At 35.3% G+C, this 20,708-nt stretch overlaps 1 protein-coding gene across 2 annotated transcripts in view; it reads left to right on the top strand.

Moving 5' to 3' along the window:
* LOC107678667 (probable palmitoyltransferase ZDHHC14) overlaps nucleotides 1-15,661 on the top strand; it is a 39,695-nt gene extending 24,034 nt beyond the window's left edge. Inside the window, exons 5-9 of one of the 2 annotated variants that reach the window (XM_016474024.1) lie at nucleotides 1,705-1,753; nucleotides 4,013-4,115; nucleotides 9,584-9,693; nucleotides 12,271-12,373; nucleotides 15,577-15,661. In XM_016474024.1, coding sequence (XP_016329510.1) covers nucleotides 1,705-1,753; nucleotides 4,013-4,115; nucleotides 9,584-9,693; nucleotides 12,271-12,373; nucleotides 15,577-15,585 — 374 coding nt within the window. In that variant the 3' untranslated portion in view covers nucleotides 15,586-15,661. Of the gene's footprint in view, nucleotides 1-1,704; nucleotides 1,754-4,012; nucleotides 4,116-9,583; nucleotides 9,694-12,270; nucleotides 12,573-15,576 lie in introns of those variants that run through there. The other variant, XM_016474023.1, reaches the window with a different exon arrangement.
* The last annotated feature ends 5,047 nt before the right edge of the window (nucleotides 15,662-20,708 follow it).

Below are 20,708 nucleotides of genomic sequence, written 5' to 3'. Positions count from 1 at the left end.
TCCTCCATAAAATGTGCTGCACACATCTGAATATTTGGGTTGAACTGTTCTGGAACAGTGTTGTAAATATAACTTAACCACTGATTTCTAGTCGTGTCCTCTTTTGGAAGGCCAAACAAAGTAGTTTCGCTTTCAACAACGAAACACACAGCGACTCCACAACATGGCAGCGGCGGCAACAGCGAGAATAAAAGTTACGCCTTCTTTCTTTGCGTGAACATTTGGGTGGCGTTATGCAAATCTTCCCACATCGTGACGTAGATATGTGGGGGCGTGTTAGAACGAGCCGTTTTAGGTAGGCGTGGCTGACTCTTAACTTTTATAAAGAATATCTCTTTGGATTTGAGACTTTAGTCTTTGCAACTTTACAGATCTTCTTTATGCGCCAAGAGCTTGTAACACTCCAAAGAGAAAGGAAAAATTGAAATCGCATCATATGACCCCTTTAACATTAAATCGTCCTCCTCCCATTTTCACCTCAATATTATGGGGAAGCTGTGCCTCCCCTGCCTCCCCCGACCACTGCAAATTACTGGTATTTGCGCCATTATTTAACGCCCAAAAAAGCATGTCTTAAAGCGCTGCTCTTAGATTGCGCTGGTCATTATGGAAATGATCTGGCTGCGTCTGTGTTCTTTAATATGCACATTGTCAGTAAATCACCCGCAGAATTTCCCCCTCTCATCGGTGCTTTTATGGAATGTGCTCTAAACACTAATTTGCCCTGTTTAGTAAATCTGGCCCTTATTTTGATTGTGTTGACTGACAATACTAAAGTAAAACTTAAATTCTGGCAATATTGTCGACTTGATTGCACAGATACTATCTGAATGGAACTGAGCTGGATGATGACATCACTGAATCAATAATGAACTGTCTTTAACTGAAAATTGAGTGTTTACTATCGTCGTCTTGCATTATTGACACAAGTTTCCTATTTTATACTGTAAAGCTGCTTTGACACAATCTGTATTGTATAAAGCGCTATATAAATAAAGGTGTCTTAAAGCTATATATATATATATATATATATATATATACTATATTTAATATTAAATATTTATTTAATATTGCATTTAAAGTTGAAATGTTTTACATTTTAAATATACTAAACTGCAACTTAATCATCACAAATGTGTAATTACAAACACATGTAAATACATGACACACAAGACATGAAAGTTTATTTTAATTTACCGTAAATGCTTGTAAGTACATTTAACAGTATACTTTAAGCATAAGACAGAAGTAAATATGAAATTACATATAAAGATGTAGTCCAGTTTAAACTGAGTCAAAAAAGTACTTTTAAGTTAATCTATTTGCAAATGATGTATATGAAAAGTATATTTTTTATCATTTTAAATAACATGCAATTCAGTGTCCAAAAACACTACATTCAGTTCACACTAAAGTATATTATTTTAGAGTATAGTATTTCCATAATAAGTACACTTTTTAAACAAAGAGACAAGGAATGCTCGCACGTTTTCTTAATTAACGATAGCTGCTAATGTGGCATCCATGAATTCCATAAAACTCTAGGATTTCGAGTGCCTGCAAACATCTGCAAGACAGCAGCTGGTTAATTTCTTATTCCAGTGATTCTTTGCTCAATATGCTGCCTGCTTTTTCATTTGAGACTTGTGTTTCAGGTTTCTGTGACAGCGTTTCTTTGTTACATAACCAGTGCTTTTCCTGCAGGATCCAACAGGACTGGCTTTCTTAGTGCTCTCAAAGACAGCCCTGCTAGATATCCTTTCACTAAAGTGGGTGTGTGGGAAGAGGCTGTGCAATAGCAGTCTATTTCTGGGTTTCACACCTCTGGAACACAATTGCAGAAAAGCAGCCCACACTGACTTTCTCTACATCTTCATTGCTATGTGTCTGTACCCCTCTCTTTTCAATGGAAAGAAATATGTTATTAAATACGGTCTGTGGGAAGTCTTTGCATATCTGAGATTGGCTTGCGAAGGAAAGATCTTCTGTCTGACTGCACAAATATGCAGAAGAGTGATTTGTATTAGGGACGTCTCGCTGTTGTGTTCATTAGTGAGACCGGCTTGCTGCTCACGGTCAATTATTAGCTTGTCATGCATCATTTATTGCTTCATGATAGACTTACTCCCATAAGCAAGCAAGTCAACACATGCTAGTGCCAGCAAAAACCTGCTTTGCAAGGTACAAACTGCAAATTGTTTTCTTAATCAGTATTTTAGTTCAAATATCTTTTATAAATGTAGATATGCAGCAAAATTGCATAAAATCATTTATTATAATTTACTGTAAATGCTTGCAAGTATACATTTAACAGTATACTTTAAGCGTAAGACAGAAATTACATATAAAGATGTAGTTAAGTCCAATTTAAGTGAGTCAAAAAAGGACTTTTAAGTTCATATATTTGCAAATGATATATGAAAAGTATATTTTAATTATATAATTTTATTTTTGAATAAAATTGCATAAAATCGTATAACGTTTTTTCGGAAATATATATTTATAATTAAATATTTTTTTCTTGTTTTCAGCATAAACCTTACATAATTCAATTTAAATTTTATGCTTTGAAAACAAGTGCAGTACCATTCAAAAATGTGGGGTCAGTACTTTTTTTTTATATATTTTTTTAATCAAATTTAAATGTAAGTCACAGCAAAGACATTTGTAATGCTACAAACCATTTCTGTTTTAAATAAATGCTGTTCCTTTGAGCTTTCTTTTAATCGAATCCTAAAAAAATGTTTCATCACGGTTGCCACAAAAATGAAGCAGCACAACTTTTTTCTACATTGATAATATTAAGAAATGTCTCTTAAGCATCAAATCAACCTATTAGAATGATCTCTGGAGCATCATGTGACACTGAAGACTGGAGTAATGATGCTGAAAATTCAGCTTTGCATTACAGGAATAAATTACATATATATAACATATATATGTGACCCTGGAGCACAAAACCAGTCTTAAGTCGCTGCTGTATATTTGTAGCAATAGCCAAAAAAACATTGTATGGGTCAAAATTATTGATTTTTCTTTTATGCCAAAAATCATTAGGATATTAAGTAAAGATCATGTTCCATGAAGATATTTTGTAAATTTCCTACTTTAAATATATTAAAACGTAATTTGTGATTAGTAATATGCATTGCTAAGAACTTCATTTGGACAACTTTAAAGGCGATTTTCTCAATGTTTAGATTTTTTTGCGCCCTCAGATTCTAGATATTCAAATAGTTGTATCTCGGCTAAATATTGTCCGATCCTAACAAACCATACATCAATGGAAAGCTTATTTATTCAAAGACCGTTATGACTGGTTTTGTGGTCCAGGGTCACATATATTTAAATACATTTATAATAGTATAACGTTATAATTTATATTGTTTTAATTTGTAATATTTCACAATAGTATTGATCAAATAAATGCAGCTTTGATCAAATAAATGCAGCTTTGGTGAGCATAAGAGACTTCTTAAAAAAAAATAATAAAATAAATGAAAAGTAAGAATCATTTTATACACGTATAATAATAATAATAATAAACATTATTATAGTTTTTACTATATTTTTAATTAAATATACAGTTTTAAAAATCTTAACCCCGAGTTTTTGAACGGTAATATAAATTAAACTCATCGCAGATGCACCTTGTCGACTAAAATCAGCGCTGTTTGTTTCTGCACACTATTAGCACTAGCGGAAAGCCGGCGGTTAGCGGATGTTTGTCTATTAAAAGTTTGTGTACATTTTCTATAAATTTTCTGGCAGCAGTGATTCATCAAATGACAAAGAAAAGAGCTTTAACCGGGCACATATCCAGAAGTGTGGTGTAGTCGAGCGCACTTTCAGCATTTTAAAGATGCGATTCTGGTGTCTGGATTGCAGTGCTGGAATGATGCTGTTTTCTAGCATACTCGAGTCCATTTTCTGAAGCCGTAAGGCAGCTCTTATAATAAGTGGATGTAGTAGTACATCATGTATAGATTTCTGTTTTCCTTGACGGTTGTACTGTTCTGGAAGTGGTGGTGTGCTTTTTCTCCATCTGGTCCATCGTGGGACTGTCAGGATTCCATACCTACCTGATGAGCTCCAATCAGACCACCAATGAAGACGTGAGTACCTCTCTTTCACTATTCAAATCAAACTCTTAGACTATTATCTCAATATTCATTAACTAATGAATGTGACCTGATGTGATAATTGACAATGTAATACACACAGGACTGTATGTAATACACTATGCACACTACCGTTCAAAAGTTTGGGGTTGAGAAGATTTTTTTTAAATATCTTTGAAGTCTTTTATGCTTAGCAATGCTGCTATGTTTGATTGTTAAATATGATTGCAATTTAAAATAACAGTTTTATATTTTAATACATTTTAAAATATAGGCTAATTAATTAATGTGATGGCAAAGTTGAATTGTGAGCAGCCATTAGTATAGAATTTTTCAGAAATCTTTCTGATATGCTGCTTTTGTGCTCATTTCTTATAGTTATCACAGTTGAAAATGCTTGTTCTGCTTAATTGTTGTTCAGGATTATTTTTTGTAGATTATTATAAATTCACAAGAACTGATTTTATTTGAAACACAATTTAGTCACTTTTGACCAATATAATGAATTTCTGCTGAATAAAAGTATTTTTTTTTTAAATAAAAAATCAACTTACCGACCCCTAAGCTTTTGAATGTACACTCTTAACCCGAATTAGTTGACTTTCTAGAAATTTGCGAAAAGAAACTAGAAAGAAACCCCAACGGGGCACTCTAAACCATTTTAGTTTTTACACAAATTGAAACTAAACCGCTTTAGTTGAATTACCATAGAACCTTACGTTTATGCAGTAGACAAATCAAGTTTACATTAGTAGTTTTTACTCAAAATCATTAGTTCACATCAATTATTATTTGGAGTATATTGTAGGTTGCATAAAATAACTATTGCAAGATACAACTACAAAAATATATATATATATATTAGCAAATAACATTACTAAATGTTTTTAAGTAATGATAAATGTTATATTTATGTAATGTCAATGTAATTAGACATAGATTTTGAGATTTATTGTATTAAACATTGTTTCAAGTAAATTGAAAAAAAAGAAAAACAGATTTCAATGCACAAATGTTTTTTTTTTGTTTTTTTTCACCAAAGAAATGGTAACATGACAATGCATTAAACTTGTCAGCCACAAGACAAGTAAAAAATAAGCTTTGAAACTAACTTACTAACAATTGTAACTATTTTCTAGAAGACACATAAACACACAGTATTCAACAATATATGCTATATCCCTTGTGAATGCCTGGATATGCATTAAAAACTGGGCATGCATTAAAACGGAGGAAAGCCTCTGTAACTTTAAACTTGGCTGAAGAATTGTGTGAACACACATTAACTGAGCACTAACAGCACTAATATGCAGTGACAGAACACACTTTAATGTCTTATACAGCAAAGCACAAGTGGCTTCTCATGGAAGCTTCCCGCATTTCCTTACATTGTAAGCTGTTTTTTCAGAGTTTGCAACCTGGGTTTGGCCCAACATGAGAAGCACCTGTTGGATGAACTGGAATGTGTTCTTCATAGATTTAGGGTAGTTGAGATGCAGTGCGTATGCAAGTCCATACAGAATGCACATAGCTTTGGCACGTCGTCAATATTGTCCATCACAACTTCTCCTTCAATGATGATCTTCAATGAGGTTGGATTGAGATGGAGAGAAGATGAGAGCATGTCACCTTCATGCTCTCTGAGGAGGATTCCAATGTGATCAGTAGGGCTGGGTAAAAAATTGAATGCGATTTTCATGCGAATCTCGTCAGTAAAGCCGCTTCTGGTGATTAGTAGTAAATCTCCAGCACGTGCTTTCAGATGGAGCGGCATTTACTACACAGAGCCGTAGATCACTGACAAGCTACACAAAATCGCGTTCAAAATCGCAGGCGATTCATTGCCGATGACAGCTTGTCAGTGATCTACGGTTCTGTGTAGTAAATGCCGCTCCTTCTTAAAGCATGTGCTGGAGATGATTTCTCATTACATAACCATCAATAATGTTAAGCAATTTGTTACGATTGCTGGAATTCTGTCTTCACAATGATTATTTAAATTTTGCTAACATGGACTTTTAATGTAGGGACAGAAACGTATGATGTTCAATTAAAAACAGTTCACGCAAAAATGAAAATCTGCTGTTAATTTACACATCCTCAGGCCATCCAAGGTGTAGCTGAGTTTTTCTTCAGTAGAACCTTAAAAGATTGTTAGCTGTAACTGTGGTCCTTGGTGATTCATTTAATGCAATCAATGGCTACCATCACTTGGGAGTAAAAAAAACAAACAAAAAAAAAAACAGGCAAAACAAAATTAATACCCGTGTCTCCTGACGATACATTGAGGTCTTATGAAGCAAAACAATCAGTCTGTGCAAGAAACTGAACATTATTTACAGCATTATTACCTTTAATCCACAGCCCCGGCAGTCGTGAGCGTGTTTACAAATGTCTGGAGTGCAAGCATTGTGTTGTATTGGTCATCATCAAAATGGTACTTGCATGTTCTTATCTTGGATCCCACAACCTATATAAAAATTAAAAATTATTTGCTTGTGCAATCAACTTCAGGAAGATTGCTCATGTGTGAGTTTGCTCCTGCGCATACATTATTATATGCGACAGGAAACTCACGCTCCAGACTGTTGTGAATGCACTCAGGACCGTTTGCAGAGGTTGTGGCTGTTTCTCAGACCAATTGTTTTACTTCGTAAGACCTCCCATGTATGGTCAGGATCCACAGGTATTCATTTTGTTTTTGCCTGTGCATGATTTTTTTTAACTATCAAAAATGACAGTTTCCATTGACTGTTTTATATCAATCACCAAGGACCACAGTTTCAGCTAAAAATCTTTAAAGTTTAAATTTTACTTTAAAGGCCCGTACTGTACTGAGCCGTACCGAGCCGAGTCGTACCGCGCAGTGGAAAAGCGCCATTGGAACCCCAACCGAGGTGGTACTAAAAAAAGTACTGTACCCAGTGGAAACCCCCCCAAAAGTGAACCGTACCGTGCCGTACCATGCAGTGGAAAAGCGCCATTAGATCCCACAACCTATATAAAAATTAAAAATCATTTGCTTGTGCAATCAACTAACTTTAAAATTTCATTTTTGGGTGAACTATACTTAAAATTGTATTTTAAAAAATTAACTCTTAAAAACTTGACTCCAAAGGGTTTGTAACAACATGAGGGTGAGCAAATGTTGGATGAACTAACCCTTTAAGCAAACAGATCACCCAAAGAGGTTCAAAGAGCTACTGTAATAAGTTAATGGTTTAGGCTTTATTCTCAGAGGTTTTATAAAACACACAAACTATCTGGTTATATAATAATAATGGTTATATTATAATAACTATAATGGTGAAATGATTATGCTTTTATGTCCTTTTAGATATTCTGAGAGAAAACGTCTCAGGTTACTTATGTAACCATGGTTCCCGTTTTTTCAATGTATGCTTCAGACACGGGTCACAACGAGGCGTTCCCCATAGCGAGCCCTAGAGGACGCAGTTCGAAGTTCCCATGAAAGGGAACAGAGGTAATACTTACAAAGCATACTTTGTAGAAATCTGTAGGTTTGTCGCCAAGGACGACAAGAGCTGAGCTTGAGCTTGATACATTTTCATTACTTAAGCTGCTAAAAACTATGCAATGCAAGTCTATAACAGATATGGACCAACATTGATTTGTTGTGAAAGCTGTCAACAGCTGTCCAACATTGTCTCTCTTAGACTGAAATATCTCAGTTAGACTAAGACTATGTTGGTCAATGATTTCATGCTTGAGATTCTTGCCCACAATCCTGTAGAAATATCTCAGTTAGACTAAGACTATGTTGGTCAATGATTTCATGCTTGAGATTCTTGCCCATAATCCTGTAACGTTAATTAGAACTCCATGAACACCTAAAACAGAAAAAAAAGTGTTACATTTCAAGACTAACTGAAACTTTCAGCATAAACTTTTAGCATACGCATAACCCTTTAAGCTCAACAACTCAGTTGCAGTTACTATAAATAATAATAGACACAATAATATATCAAAGAGACAAGCTAACTTAGCTTTAACAAAAAGCTAATTGATGCACACATGCTGATGTTAAAAGACTGAAGCTAAGGGTAATGAAATGCTAACGTTACAGCTAAAATGAACATGCAGAAAACACACTTGCTGAACTTATCGTAACTGTGAACCAAAATAAACACCGATTTAAATATTAGCATTATAGCTAAACTGTGAAATGCCAGGGGAAAAACCGTCGATCGGTACATTGACTACTTTAGCTTTAACTACAGTAACGCTGTCATCGGACGGTCTTTCGGATAATCAATTTTCCCAGAAAGATAAAGAAATAGAGGTTAACACACTCACCATTACATGCTGCTTTCCAAATCCATCGCGTGCATCATGAGCCGGAATCTTCAAACATCACGCGCTCACTGCTCAAACATAAAAAGACAGTATAAGTCATTATAATCAGTAATTATGTCCCCACTGGATGCAACAAATGCCTCATTTGGGTTTTATTGGTTTTGTCTCGTCCTGCTGGGAGACGGCATTACATGTGTATGTTAAGGGGCGTAACATTTCCGTCACACGCTTGAGGTATTCGGCCAATCACAACGCACTGGATAGCTGGCCAATCAGAGCACACCTCGCTTTTCAGACCGATGAGCTTTGTAAAAATCAACACGTTTCAGAAAGGCGGGGCATAGAGGAGAAACAATAATGTACATTATATGGAAAATAATGTGTTTTTTTAACCTTAAACTGCATAAACACATTTCATTATACCAAATACACAAAATAATGTTCTTTTTAGCAACGTCATATGACCCCTTTAACATAATCACTGCATTCAATATTTTGTCGGAATACTTCAAACAACTAATTATATTTAGTAATGTCAACGTTTTTACAAAAACAAGAAAGAATAATTAATGACGACTAAAAACGTTTATTTAAAACAAAATCCAGGTTTAGAGTGTATGTGAAACGTTTTTTTCAGAAAGATGTTTTTAGAACGATGGAAACTGAATATCAGTTCAGTATATAGAATATTGTTTGCTTTTTATAAATATGCAAGAAATAAACATATGTAATTCCATTTTCAAAAGAACAAAAATATATATTTCACGGCCATTAAGAAATCTTTATGAGCAGTAAATTTCCTCAAATCACCCGACCGCAGGTTAGTTTTGGACCCTGCATTCAAAGTGTATTTAAATTTGTCCCTCGGGGTCTAAGACTGTGAGCCAAGATCAAAAGAGACGCTCGGAAAGTTCCGTAACAGGAAGACAATTAATGAGCACTTCAAAAGACTAGGTTTGAAGATCAATATGTTTGCAGGTGTTTGTCACCGTAACGCCTAGCAGGAAGCAAAGCTAAAACTCTTTTCCACCCTCACCCTGGTTCATCACAGGGTTTATTAAGGCAGCCTGTCGCTGTCTGCTCTGATGTTGGCAGCTTGTCCCTCTCAGCTACTGTAGTTCTCAACGGTCACATCACTGTTTCAGATCAAAGGTTCATGGTCATCCAAACGAGGCAAAGGCAACTACAACCCCTACAGCTACGGAAACTTCATCACCAACTGCTGCGCTGCACTGTGTGGACCTCTGCCACCGAGGTGAATGCAGCACATTTATGGTTTTGTCTTTTGTTCAATGTCTGTTCAAATGGAACGCAGTGCTGCATACTGCACACAGTATGTACTGTATACTGCGTACTACCTTTATTTAAACGTGATAAACTTCTCAATCAGTAATATTCTATATTGTTGTTACCGAATTATGTCGCATGTTTACGTTTCCATGATGCCCAATTACAATCTTGAAAATAACTGGAAATAACACTGCGAAAGTAATTCATCTAAGTTGGGCAACATTTTATATTAAATATATTAACAAGTTAATTTTATTTTAAAATATTGTGATGCCTAAACTAACAGATTTTAGGCTATTTTAATTTTTAACGAGACATTCTATAATTTTAATATCGGACAAATATTAGTTATCGACCATAATATGAAAGCAATTAATTAATTACCTTTACATTAACTGTTCCCTGCTGGTGGAATGACCTGCCCAACTCAATCCGAGCAGCTGGATCCTTAGCCGTCTTCAAGAATCAGCTAAAAACACATCTCTTCCATCTTTATTTGACCCTCTAACTCTAGCACTCTCTATTCTAATTCTATTCTTTAAAAAAAAAACGTGTCCTTTTAGACTTGCACTCTACTCATTTACTAACTGCTTGTTTTCTTAAAAAAAAAAAAACCTAACACTAGCTTCTCTAATCTTTTTGTATTATATCTATTTGTTTTCTTTTTATTTATTATACAATTAACAAAAAGCAAAAAAAAAAAAAAGGCTTCTAACACTAGCTTGCACTATTCTTTTTCTATTCTATCCGTTTTCTTTTTATTTATTATATGATTTAAAAAAAACCTTGCTACGTGTACTGCGTTAAGCTACCTGAGACTTGTTATAGCACTTGCATATCGTTGCTCTTTTGTTGATTTTGATTGCTTCTATTGTCCTCATTTGGATAAAAGCGTCTGTTAAATGACTAAATGTAAATGTAATTATTGGCTTGTTGGAATTTTTAAATAGGTGGATCTCTAAATGTAACATTTTTAATACTTAAAAGAAAAATTTTGATAGATAGATTACTAAATTGTTAGAGAATTTGAATGGTTCTTGTTTTTTTTTTGATTGAATTTCTTGTTCAAAACTCACCGCCATAATGCCAAATTATGTTGTTATTGATGCTTGCCAGGACTTTGCTGATTGGTTTCTAGGATGTTCTGGATGGCTGCTTTCTGGCCCACCGTGTAAAAAGAGGCCACCTTTAAGACTTGGCTCAGATGTACCTCAAGTTCTTGAATGCAAGTCTGTTTTGCCAATTTTGTTGTCAACAAAGTGAAAATCCAAAAGATCCAAAAAGCCATCGCACACATTTTCCTCAACACTCGTGTTGTGCGATTTAAGGGTTAGTTCACTCAAAAAAATGAAAATTCAGTCATCGGCTACTCGCCCTCGTGTTGTTAATAACCTTAAGACTAACAAAGATATTTTCATTTAAACTTGAGATTTGTGTCTTTTCCCAATTTTAAGCATTTAAGCTTTAAAATATTCATCAAGAAATTGTTCAAGTAATCCATATGAATCAAGCAGTTCAGTCTTCTGTCTAACGATTGATTTACATGTTTATATGAATGAAAGCCTAAATTAAATCGGTTTTAAGTTTCCGCTTTCATTCATATATAAACATTGATCAACGCGCATCAAATATGGCAAACGGAGGCTCAAACATGCTTGCTGGACATGTAAGAACCAGTGAGGTTAAATAGCCCAATTTCACATGAATAAATTACTTCTACAATGTCTTTATAACTTTTTGAAGCTGGGGGAGTAAATGACAGCATTTTCTTTTTTGGGTGAACTGTTCCTTTCATGTCTCTAGCAGAAATATGAAATGTGTTAATCACACTTAAGTTCATTACTTAACTGAAGCAAATAATCTCATGTAGTCTGCTCTTGTTGGTATAATGCACATTTTGACAAATGTAGCAGGTTATCTTATATGCATACAGAAAAGTAATCTAAACCTCCAGCAAGAATAGAAAAAAATGTGCCTTCTGTTTGCCCAACAAAGCTTTGTGCTTTACATCATTCATATCTCTGAATCAGAGAATTTAATTGCAGTCCACAGAAAAAGTCCATTTCAAATAAGATATGAATCAGCTTCCTCAGAAAATCATTATCCCGGCCCGTTATCAGCCAAGAGATCCATGCTGATCTTGTAGAAAGATTGGTGACCTCAGCAGGTTTCTCACTCATTCATTTAAATATAAGAGGCACAAACCAATCAGCATTCTCACTACGGTTAATATATATTTAGATAACCGAGGAACGTTCCTGAATCGCTTCAGATGGTGCATGAGGAGGCTTGCTGACGTCAAAACCTGCTCACACACCCACACAAGAGTTCCGCACGCCATTAATGACTTTCTCATGGAGCCAGGAACACAAAGCAGAAGTGGGCACAGCATCACTGGCTGCCATCTGCTCTGTGTGTGGGCATGTTGAGTTGGAGGAGGACTCCGTGCGCACACACACACGGATCCTCTTCTCTCCGCCTCCCTCACCCACGTTCCCTGACTCACAGTCAGAATCTATCATCCACTTCTTTCTCTTTGCAGTTTGATTGACAGAAGAGGTTTTGTCCAACCAGACACTCCGCAGCCTGCGGCCCAGACAAACGGCACCGGCGCCTGCCCCTCTAATCAAGTCCAGAGTCACATGGTAAGACGGCCGTACTCTGTCCTCTCACAGAGAGAGTGAGTGTGTGTGTGTGTGTGTGTGTGTGTCCAGTCTGTTGTACTTGATCCGTTAGCCTAATGAAGCCATTTATGTTCAAATCACTTCAAGGTTTCAGCAAAGACAGTGTAAACCAGGGCTGTCCAAACTCGGTCCTGGAGGGCCGGTGTCCTGCAGAGTTTAGCTCCAACTTGCCTCAACACACCTGACTGGAAGTTTCTATGCCTAGTAAGAGCTGGATTAGCTGGTTCAGGTGTGTTTAATTAGGGTTGGAGCTAAACTCTGCAGGACATTAGGGTTGGAGCTAACCTCTGCAGGACACCGGCCCTCCAGGACCGAGTTTGGACAGCCCTGGTGTAAACAGTGATTTGAAATATATAGTGGAGTCCAGAAGTCTGCGACACACACTGTAAATCCGGAATTCAGAGTTTTGCACATTTCCCAGACTGAATGCTGCTGTCGATAAAGGGGCACGCGATAAAAATACATATTCTTTTTTTAAATAATGAAAAAAATACACTAGCGTTCAAATGTTTGGGGGTCGGTAAGATTTTTGAATGTTTTTTAAATTAGTCTCATACTCCCCAAAGCTAGATTTATTTGATCAAAGATACAGTAAAACTGTAATATTGTGAAATATATAATATTTGTATTTTAATATATTTTAAAATGTAATTTAAAGCTGAATTTTAAGCAGCCATTACTCCATAAATCTATTCCAGTGTCACATGATCTTTCAGAAATTATTCTAATATGCTGATTAAGAGACCATTCTTATTATTAATTTGTTGTGCTGCTTAATTTTTTTCTTTGTGGAAACCCAGGTTTCTTTGATGCATAGAAAGATCATATGATCAGCATTTATTTGCATTATATTATTATTATTTTGTATTTACTGCCACTTTTGATCAATTTAATGCATCCTTGCTGAATCGAAGTATGAATTGTTTAAAAAACAATTACTGACCCCCAAATTTTGAGTGGTATTAATAATAATAAAAACTTTTCTGATATTTTTTTTCTAATTGTCGTTAACACTTTTTTTTAGTTTCTAACATTTTCACTCAAGTTGTCATGATCTGTTGAATGTATTCAGCATGACACACTGATCGATGTGAAACACCTGTGTTGTTGGCGCAGACGTGATCAGTGATGTGATTCTCTCAGCAGTGTTTATGTGATTGGGAGACGGCGTGGGCTGTGTGAACAGATCAGCTCTCATGAATACTGATGCTCACTGTCTGGATTCAGTTTCATCAGCTTAAGCGAAACACATCAGCCGCTGATTTGATGCCAATTATTCAGTCCCTTGAGGGATCCAGATGTTTCTAAGTGATGATTGTGTTATGTAAGCTTTCAAATAGGTTTGAAAATCTTTGTGGCATTTCTTAACATAATATTTCGATGGAACGATTCACCAATCCATTAGGTTTGTTACAGCCGGCTCTTAGGCTGCAACAAAGAGGAGTCCAGACGCAACAATACTTAACAAAACATTTATTTTAACACAACAAAATATAACATAAATGTAGCATAAACGAAGGAACGAGCCAGGGTCGGCTGGGACACACAGCACAACACGGACCGTCGAGCTCCACGCAGGAGACGATCTCCCAAACCAACTGCACCGCACCAACACACCAGGCACTCTTAAACTCTGCGTCAAACAAGTGTCAGGTGTGCAAGCCACACCCCCTCCAAGCGGCACCTAAAACACACACCCCACAAGTGCACGCACAGCCTAAACTGGGATGTCACAGGTTAGATGGATGAATCTTACACAAAAGTATCCAGGTCACATTTCACCTTAAACAAATGAACAAATACATGCATACATGAAGAATGAAAATAAAGCCTATTGTATGGACCATTCTTTTTTTTTCCATTGTGTTTTTTCATGATAATTAAGCACATTTCATATATTTATATTCATTTTAAAATCTATATTGATATTGATATTGCATTAAATTGGTCAAAAGTGGCAGTGAAGACTTTTATGCTGTTCTTTTGAAATTTCTTTTCATCCAAAAACACCCCCCAAAAAAAACATTAATAAGAAATGTTAAATGAGTCAATGATTTCTGAAGATTCATGTGACACTTAAAGGGATAGTTCACCCAAAAATGAAAATTCTGTCATTAATTACTCACCCTCATGTCGTTCCAAACCCGTAAGACCTTCGTTCATCTTCGGAACACAAATTAAGATATTTCTGATGGAATCTGAGAGCTCTCAGACCCTGCATAGACAGCAACGCAACTGAAATGTTCCCAAGTTCAGAAACGTAGCAAGGAGATCGGTAAAATAACCTTGTGACATCAGTGGTTCATCCGCAATTATACGAAGCTACGAGAATACTTTTTGTGCGCGAAAGAAAAAAAAAGAATGACTTTATTCAACAATTCGTCGTCTCCGATGCACCCTGGTGCCATTTTGGAGAATATCCGCTGGACGTAAACAGCGTATGCTGTTCTGTTTCCTACGTTGTTGTGATTTGATCTGAATGAAAACAGCGTATCCACGTGGCGCAGCTGACACAGAACAGCATACGCTGTTTACGTCCAGCGGATATTCTCCAAAATGGCACCAGGGTGATGCAGAGGAGACGAATTGTTGAATAAAGTCTTTTTTTTTTCTTTTGCGCACAAAAAGTATTTTCGTAGCTTCGTATAATTGCGGTTGAACCACTGATGTCACATGGTTATTTTACCGATCTCCTTGCTACATTTCTGGACCTGGGAACATTTCAGTTGCGTTGTTGTCTATGCAGGGTCTGAGAGCTCTCAGATTCCATCAGAAATATCTTAATTTGTGTTAGAAAGTCTTACGGGTTTGAAACGACATGAGGGTGAGTAATTAATGACAGAATTTTCATTTTTGGGTGAACTAACCCTTGAAGACTGGAGAAATGGCTGCTGAAAATTCAGCTTTTCCATCTCAGGAATAAATTACATTTTAATATATATTACAATAAGTTAAAAGTTATTTCAATAATATTTAGTAATATTTCACAGTATATATAATACATCTATATTGCCTTAACAGCTTAACAATTTAAATTACATATTGTTTTACAATATGAGAATGGGGGTGCTTGATTTTCATGAAAATAATATTCATCTTAATAGTCCAAAAATGGCTTTTTCCATTAAGAAAAGTGAAATATGTCCTCAACATGTTCTTTACAGGTTTGGTGACATTTACCCAGATCTTCTTTTTCTGTCTTTCTTTATACTTTTGATCAACACACTCTAACCTTTATAATCTTAACCTTCTAATAATTGTTTTCCATACGGTACTCTACACACATATAACAGCCTCTGCTGGACGTTTCTGATATTCCGAACAATTTCTGGAGTACCAAGTGAGGGCCAAAGCTAGTCTTCCAGCTCTATTATTACCCAAGCTATATTTTCTTTCTTTTATGGAAGCTTACTTCCACTACGGAATAAAAATACTTTTCTCTCACAAGTCTGACTTTTTTCTTGCAACTGCGACTCACAATTTGGACTTTTTTTTCTCAGAATTGCGAGTTTATATTTTGCAATTGCGAGAATAGCTCTCACAATTCTGACTTTTTTCCCCCTCAGAATTCTGCACATGCATGTGGTCAGGTCAGGTGTCTAAAAATTAGAGAAAAAAACTGTAAAGATGTAAACACAGAATTCTGAGAAAAAAAGTCAAAATTGTTAGAAACAAGCTCGCATCTGCAAGATTGTAATTCACAATTCTAAGAAAAAAAAGCCTGAATTGTGAGATGCAAACTCAGAATTCCGAGAAAAAATGTGAGATATATACTGACAATTCTAAAAAATAAAAGAGTCAGAATTGTGAGATGTAAACTCACAATTGCAAGTTTATAACTCAATTCTATGGGGAAAAAAAGTCAGAACTTTAGGATAAAAATGTGCAATTCTGAGAAAAAGTTCAGAATTGTAAAATACTAAATTAGAATTCTGAGAAAAATGGTCAGATTTGTGAGATACAAACTCGCAACTGCAAATGTGTAATTCACAATTCTAAGAAAAAAGTCAGAATTGTGAGGAACAAAGTTAGAATTGTTAGATTTAAACTTGTAATTCTAGAAAAAAATCAAAATTGTGAGATGTAAACTCACAATTGCGAGTTTATAACGAACAATTCTAAGAAAAAAGTCAGAATTATGAGATATAAACTCTCAATTGTAGAAAAAAATCTGAATTGTGAAATGTACACTCACAATTGCAAATTTATTACGAACAATTCTAAGAAAAAAGTCAGAATTATGAGATATAAACTCTCAATTGTAGAAAAAAATCTGAATTGTGAAATGTACACTCACAATTGCAAATTTATTACGAACAATTCTAAGAAAAAAGTCAGAATTATGAGATATAAACTCTCAATTGTAGAAAAAAATCTGAATTGTGAAATGTACACTCACAATTGCAAATTTATTACGAACAATTCTAAGAAAAAAGTCAGAATTATGAGATATAAACTCTCAATTGTAGAAAAAAATCTGAATTGTGAAATGTACACTCACAATTGCAAATTTATTACGAACAATTCTAAGAAAAAAGTCAGAATTATGAGATATAAACTCTCAATTGTAGAAAAAAATCTGAATTGTGAAATGTACACTCACAATTGCAAATTTATTACGAAATTCTGAGAATAAAGTCAGAATTATGAGATGTACACTCACAATTGCAAGTTTATAACGAAAATTCTAAGAAAAACGTACAGTACGTTTCAGATAGAAATTCGTAATTCTGAATTCTAAATTAGAATTATGAGATGTGAACTCTATTCTAAAATTGTAAGATAAAAAGTCACAATTACCTTGTATTTATTTTTATTCTGTGGCAGAAATAAGCTTCCATAGCCTCTCCAAAAGCAGCTCTAGAGCATAACAGTGGCCACCCACTTTTACGTTCAAGTATTTTTTCCATTCATTTCTCCATAAAGATTTCATAAAGTTCTCCAGTAAAGAAATCAAAGCCTTAAACTAAACCAACCAGCTCTGATATGAATCATTATAAACTCAGATTTGAAGAAAAAATAATTTAAATCTGCCGAGTTACAAGACATGAACTGCTCATCCCATGAAGCATTGTGAATGATGCAATCAAATAAGAAACTACAGTTCAATATAAAACAATATATTTTAACTATATTACTAAATATCGTGACTCTGTCATTCACAGTGCTGCATTGCAGTGGTTGATCGTTGCTGAGCTCTTTAGCAGTGATTTATGTTTCCATAGTAACAATGAGTCCTCTGATTGGTTTCTTTCTAGTTAAGATTATGGTGTTGGGGAATTCAGCTATTAAAAATATCTTTAAAAAAGACCTTGAAATCACAGACCTATGGTTTTTAGAGCAGCACATATCACCTCTTAAAGCCTCTTAAAAGGTTTATGTGCTATTGGGGTTAAAATTCAATTAATCTATGGAGAAAGTAAATGGGATTTTTATATATGGAAGCTGACTGTTGTGCTCTAGAAGTGGGCTTTGCTGTTTTTTTTGTTTTTAAGCTGTCAGTCAGCCAATAAATGGGATCATTTCATATGAACAGTGTTCCTGTGTGATCTGTTCATTTGTGGTCCTCCAATAGAGAATCACTTCAGTGTTCGTCTGTTTGTACAGCCTGTGATTCAGACTCTCACAAACTCATCTGTCCCAAAGTCTGACATGTTCGGTCATACAGTGATAGAGACAGACATCTTTAATGCGACGTCACTGCCTTTATCTCTCTCTGGGGTTATGTCTATGATATTAGTGGTATTATCTATGATAATTATGCTTTGGTTATATATTGCATCAAATTTAAACCAGGTGCCAACACATTATGGTCATGTGATTATGTGCCAAAAAGCAGTTTACTGGTTTTAAGCTACAAAAGTGGAATATTGTGGATGTTAATAAATTCACAACTTTAAAAAAAAAAGCTCTTTATGATTGTCTTTGTGTACGTCTCATTAAAATTCATAAATATAAGATACAAGAAATGTTTGTTATTCTAATTAACCGATAACTGATCGAAATTGCTTAATGGTTTCTGAGGAGATTCCTAAATCTAGTTTCAATGGGTAACACTTTACAATAAGGTTCCATTAGTTAATGTATTAACTAACATGAACGAACGATGAACAATACATTGATTACATTATTTATTAATCTTTCATATTGTTAGTTAATGATAATAATCACACATAAAAATCAAAATTTGCTACATGTATATAATGAGCGAGTACATCATGAATTCATCTTCCAAACCGCGTTGTTGTTTTATTCCGAAGCACTACAGTACACTTATAAGTACTTCTATTTGGACTATTTGTAGCCTGGTCGGGTCGTCACCGCTGCGGAGTAACACATACCTGCGTGAATCGCCATAGACATAAACTTAGAGAAGTAGCTCCGGTTGGAATGTTCTTCCGCGGGATGTGTGCAGTTCTGTTTATTAACCGCTACAGCGCCAAAAGTTACATAGTGCTGCTTTAATTCAGAGTGCATTAACAGTTAACAAGCACAACTGTTGATTTTAATAATGCATTAGTAAATGTTGAAATTAACTAAGATTAATAAATGCTTAAGAACTATTGTTCATTCTTAGTTCATGTTAACTAAAGTAGTTAACTAATGAACCTTATTGTAAAGTGTTACCTTTCGATGTAATGTATAAATGGTAATAACTCACAAAACACAACCATAATTACTAGACAATGTAAAAGATATATTGCTTATTTTTAATGCATTGATCAACAGATATCAGAGGAACAAAACACAAATTATATATATTAATATCACAAATTACCAGATAATTCTTAAAACTAGTAGTAGCCAAAATCAATTGAGGCTGCTGGAATGTTGCATAGTTCTGTTGTTAACTATAAATATAATATCCCCCCCCCCCCCAAAAAAAAGTTGGTGAACGTGATTATTGATTTGATATTTCTATAAGGCTATCATGCCAAGTCAAATGCATTAGTGCAGGCCTTGCATTAGCAAATCATTTGCTTGTCTGATGTAAACATTACATCTCCTTCAGAAAGGAAATTTAAATGTTTTAAGAAACTCAACTTCAATTATTATAGAGATGGTTTATGGATGGGTATGTTTTTCAGCCCTGTTTTTGCCCTAACAGTGTCAAATTTAATCTGCTGCAATCTGTAATTTTCCAAATGCCTGGAATTAGCTTGGAATGATTCGGAAAACAAATGGCTAGACAGACAGTACAGTTACTGTTGCACATCCATTAACATCCTGCCAGATGGTATTTTTTTCCGTCCATCTGTTATGTCCGGGGTCTGCAACCTATTTTGACCCATTGCAACCATGTTTAGTTTTTGTGTCAAGAAGTCGTGGAGTCAACTGCACCTCATTCAGGCTCAAGTTCAAATCATCTCCAGATCTCCTCAACTAATAATCAGCAAATGGGGTTTATCTTAGGTCATGGGTAACTTCTGCCTACCTATGCAGTGGAACTTGTCATTCAGATCACACCTTATCAATATTATAATAAACTGAAATTTAAAGGGGTCCTATTATGCTTTTTCACTTTCTACATTTTAGTCAGTGTGTAGTGTGTATGTTTGGGCATAAAAAAGATCTAGAAAGTTACAAATCTCAAAGTCCACTCCAAAGGGAGATATTTCGTTTTTAAAAAATCCCTTTTCAAGAACTACAACGAACGGCTCGTTTGGACTACAGCGTTTGTTTTCCGGGCTTTGTGATATCACAAAGCGGCCCATTAGAATATCGGCATGTCTAGAACAGTTCTTACAAGTACAACACGACGTAGCTGGGTGACACAGACGCCGAACGGCGCCGCCGGTGTGCCTACACTCATAGAAAATAATGTATTCGAATTTTAAAGATGCGACGCGAGTACAGTGCCGGATTTGCCAAAAGCTTTTGTTGAAAGACGGAGCAAGGGGCGTGGCAGTACTGAAACACCGTCTAAGCTGATAGCCAATCACAACGCACTGGGACAGCTAACCAATCACAACACATTTTGTTTTTCGGAAGGCGGACCTTCATCAAATCGAGCCGTTTGTGCCAAAGTATTTTAATAATTTAAATTATGTGAAAAATAATGCGTTTTTCGAACCACCAAGCATGAGAGCATGTTCTAGTACACCCCCAAAACAAAATCAAGACTTTGTAAAAGAGCATAATAGGACCCCTTTAACACTTAAAACAAACAAGCAAACAAAACAGAATAAAAGTTCAAATGTGCTAACTGTTAGATGAAGAAGTTGAGGAGTATCATGTGCAGTCAGATGTGAACGGCCACACCAGGGGCCTCATTTATAAAATGTTGCGTATAAAA

The sequence above is a fragment of the Sinocyclocheilus anshuiensis genome, unplaced genomic scaffold, assembly GCF_001515605.1.
Source record: "Sinocyclocheilus anshuiensis isolate Anshui unplaced genomic scaffold, SAMN03320099.WGS_v1.1 scaffold1816, whole genome shotgun sequence".
Lineage (NCBI taxonomy): Eukaryota > Metazoa > Chordata > Actinopteri > Cypriniformes > Cyprinidae > Sinocyclocheilus > Sinocyclocheilus anshuiensis.
This window is presented reverse-complemented; position numbering and strand designations above follow the sequence as displayed.